This window comes from Mandrillus leucophaeus, unplaced genomic scaffold (genome assembly GCF_000951045.1).
Source record: "Mandrillus leucophaeus isolate KB7577 unplaced genomic scaffold, Mleu.le_1.0 Scaffold88, whole genome shotgun sequence".
Taxonomy (NCBI): Eukaryota; Metazoa; Chordata; class Mammalia; order Primates; family Cercopithecidae; genus Mandrillus; species Mandrillus leucophaeus.
The window spans coordinates 4,164,007-4,167,274 of NW_012109585.1; the positions used below are offsets into that span (position 1 = coordinate 4,164,007).

General features: G+C 37.3%; 1 protein-coding gene across 4 annotated transcripts in view; it reads left to right on the forward strand.

Annotated features, from left to right (window-relative positions):
* The window catches only part of SKP1 (S-phase kinase-associated protein 1), a 24,370-nt gene extending 21,599 nt beyond the window's left edge, over positions 1 to 2,771 (forward strand). For all 4 annotated transcript variants that reach the window (XM_011969225.1, XM_011969226.1, XM_011969228.1 and 1 more), the window contains 2 exons: positions 1,537 to 1,677; positions 2,367 to 2,771. In XM_011969225.1, coding sequence (XP_011824615.1) covers positions 1,537 to 1,677; positions 2,367 to 2,402 — 177 coding nt within the window. In that variant the 3' untranslated portion in view covers positions 2,403 to 2,771. The remainder of the gene's footprint in view (positions 1 to 1,536; positions 1,678 to 2,366) is intronic.
* Positions 2,772 to 3,268: the final 497 nt, after the last annotated feature.

Here is a 3,268-nt window from a genome sequence, read left to right on the forward strand (position 1 = left end):
TTTTTTTTTTTTTGAGACAGAATTTCACTCTTGTCCGGGTTCAAGCGATTCTCCTGCCTTAGCCTTATGAGTAGCTGAGATTACAGGCATGAGCCATCACACCTAGCTAATTTTTTATATTTTTAGTAGAGATGGGGTTTCATCATGCTGGCCAGGCTGGTCTCGAGCTCCTAGCCTCAAGTGATCCACCCGCCTCACCCTCCCAAGTGTCGGGATTATAGGCGTGAGCCACTGCGCCTGGCTGAGACTTGTTTTATGGCCCAGGACATGGTCTGTCTTGGTAATATACACTTGAAAAGAATATGTATTCTGCTATCATTACATATAATGTTTTAGGCTGGACAGTGGCTCACACCTGTAATCCCAGCACTTTAGGAGGCCGAGGCGGGAGGATCACGAGGTCAGGAAATCGAGACCATCTTGGCTAACATGGTGAAATCTCGTCTCTACTAAAAATACAAAAAATTAGCCGGGCGTGGTGGCAGGCGCCTGTAGTCTCAGCTACTTGGAGGCTGTGGAGAATGGCGTGAACCCAGGAGGTGGAGCTTGCAGTGAGCCAAGATCGCTCCACCGCCCTCCAGTGACAGAGCGAGAGTCCCGTCTCAAAAATAAATAAATAAATTAGCTGGGTGTGGAGGCACGCACCTGTAATCCCACCTACTTGGGAGACTGAGGCAAGAGAATCGGCTGAACCTGGGAGGTGCAGGTTGCAGTAAGCCGAGATCATGCCACTGAATTCTAGCCTGGGTGACAGAGTGAGATGGTGTCTCAAAAAAAAAAAGTCTATCGTAAAAGGATTCAAGTCATACAAAGTTTGTCTTCTGACTGCAGTGGAATTAGAAATCACAGATATCTGGAAAAATCTGCAACTACTTTTAAACTAACACATTTGCAGGTAAGCTACGGGTCAAAGAAGAAATAGAAAGTATTTTGAGCTGAATAGAAATAAAACATATGAAAAATCTGTTTTTAGATGCAGCTAAAGAATTACTTAGAAGGAAACTGATGGAATGAAATACCTATAATTAGAAAGGAAAAAAGTTTCAGATCGGTGATCTAAGCTTCCACCTTAAACTAGTAAAGGATGAAATTAAAGTAAACAGAAAAATGAGAATATTAAAGGGCAGAAATCAATGAAATAGAAAACAGGTAAACAATAAAGTCAATGAAACCAAAACCTGTTTTTTAAAAAGAGATCAATAAAGTGTAGTGCTTTAACTGCTTATGTTTGAACTCTTTTAAGTGTGGACAACTATTTTTGCCAAGACCTGATGTGGTATTTGTGTGCATGTGGCTGTTATTTAACATTTGAGCTAGTATAGTTTGGTTAAGGAAGCATAGGGATGCAACATTATAGAGGTGTAACAAAGAAGGTCACATAAAAGTCTTTCACAGAAGAACTTAAGAGTGATTTATTCTCCCTTTAATTTAAAATTAGCATTTTAAGCTTTATTAGATATGGAATGTCAATCATTAACTTTGGATTTAGTTTAAAACATCAAGTATACTTTAAGGAAAACAACTGTCTCTTTACAGGCTGCAAACTACTTAGACATCAAAGGTTTGCTTGATGTTACATGCAAGACTGTTGCCAATATGATCAAGGGGAAGACTCCTGAGGAGATTCGCAAGACCTTCAATATCAAAAATGACTTTACTGAAGAGGAGGAAGCCCAGGTAGGTAGCACAAAGTTTTGTCTTTGATCACATGCTCTTAAAAAGGGACTAACGCCTATAACATGCCAGGAAAAGAGGTGACTGTATCAAGTAGTCTTGATACTTCAGGGATAATATGTACTTTATGTGTCTTAAACATATTCTTACTGGTCTGTCTTTATGAATCTGAACACTTAGGTGATACTGCATTTTAAGCATAAGAATAATTAGTTTTCAATGAGAAGAGCTCTTGTTACTGTATTAACAGTTACTAGTTTTGGCACCTGCAACTTTCTGTATAGACCATACATATCTGACTTCAGAAAAGCAAGCCCTATAGAGAAGTGTATGCTAGGGTACTTTAGAGTAACTTAATGAGGGGAGGAAATGAAATAATAGATCAGAATGATTTTGTTGACATGACTACAGACTGAAATTATGTGACTGAATTAACTGAATTTGCTCTGTCAACTTTAGTAAATTGCCCATTGCCTTTGCTTTGTTCATAATTTCAGCAGGGCAGAATAAAAACCGTGGGAGGCAAAAAAAGGAAATCCAGAAATATAGTCTTAATCTGATGTTATTCTAATTTTCCATGGGTTCTCAGTTCTGACTCAACTCACTGGCTATTGATGAATCAGTAGGTAGTATTTTAAGTCTTAGGAAAGACTACTCAAGTTAAGGTACTTCCTTATATTCATCTCTTTTAGGTACGCAAAGAGAACCAGTGGTGTGAAGAGAAGTGAAATGTTGTGCCTGACACTATAACACTGTAAGGATTGTTCCAAATACTAGTTGCACTGCTCTGTTTATAATTGTTAATATTAGACAAACAGTAGACAAATGCAGCAGCAAGTCAATTGTATTAGCAGAATATTGTCCTCATTGCATGTGTAGTTTGAGTATAGATTCCAAACCTATGGCTGAGTTTCTTCTAGTATGATCGAAAGTTTCTTTTTTCTTTGCTCTGAATAAAACTGAACTGTGGGTTCTCTATAAGTGGCATTTTGGGCTTTCCCTCTTTTTTGTAAAGCAATTTCTGCCTAGTTTATTGTCCAGTTAACTTTAGTGACCTTTTGAAAGTTGGCATTGTAAATAAAACAAGTTGCAAAAAAGTTTTTTGGAATAGAATTAACAAAATATTCTTTTTATTCATGAGTTGGAAACTGGAAAAAGGCTTCTTGAGGTAAATGTTCTGAGTGGAATTACTAGGATGTCTTCCAGCCTCCTGCAGTCAAGGAGTACCACTGTATTGATTAGCCTGTATGTAGCAGGGCTCCCTTCATTGCATCTGAGGACTTGTTTTCTTTTTCTTTAATTTTATTTTTAATCCTCTTAGTTTTAAATATATTGCCTAGAGACTCAGTTACTACTTAGTTTGTGGGTTTTTGGGAGAAATGTAACTGGACAGTTTGTTAGCTTTTCAATTAAAAAAGACACTTAACCCATGTGGGATGTCATCTTTTTATAATCAGTGTTCCCATGTGGGGAAAATTATTCACACTACTTGCATGTAAAAAATAATTTAACTTTTATCATTAAAATATGTGGTAAAACCCAGAAAGCATCCATCATGAATGCAAGATACTTTCAATAAAAAGTAAGTTATATA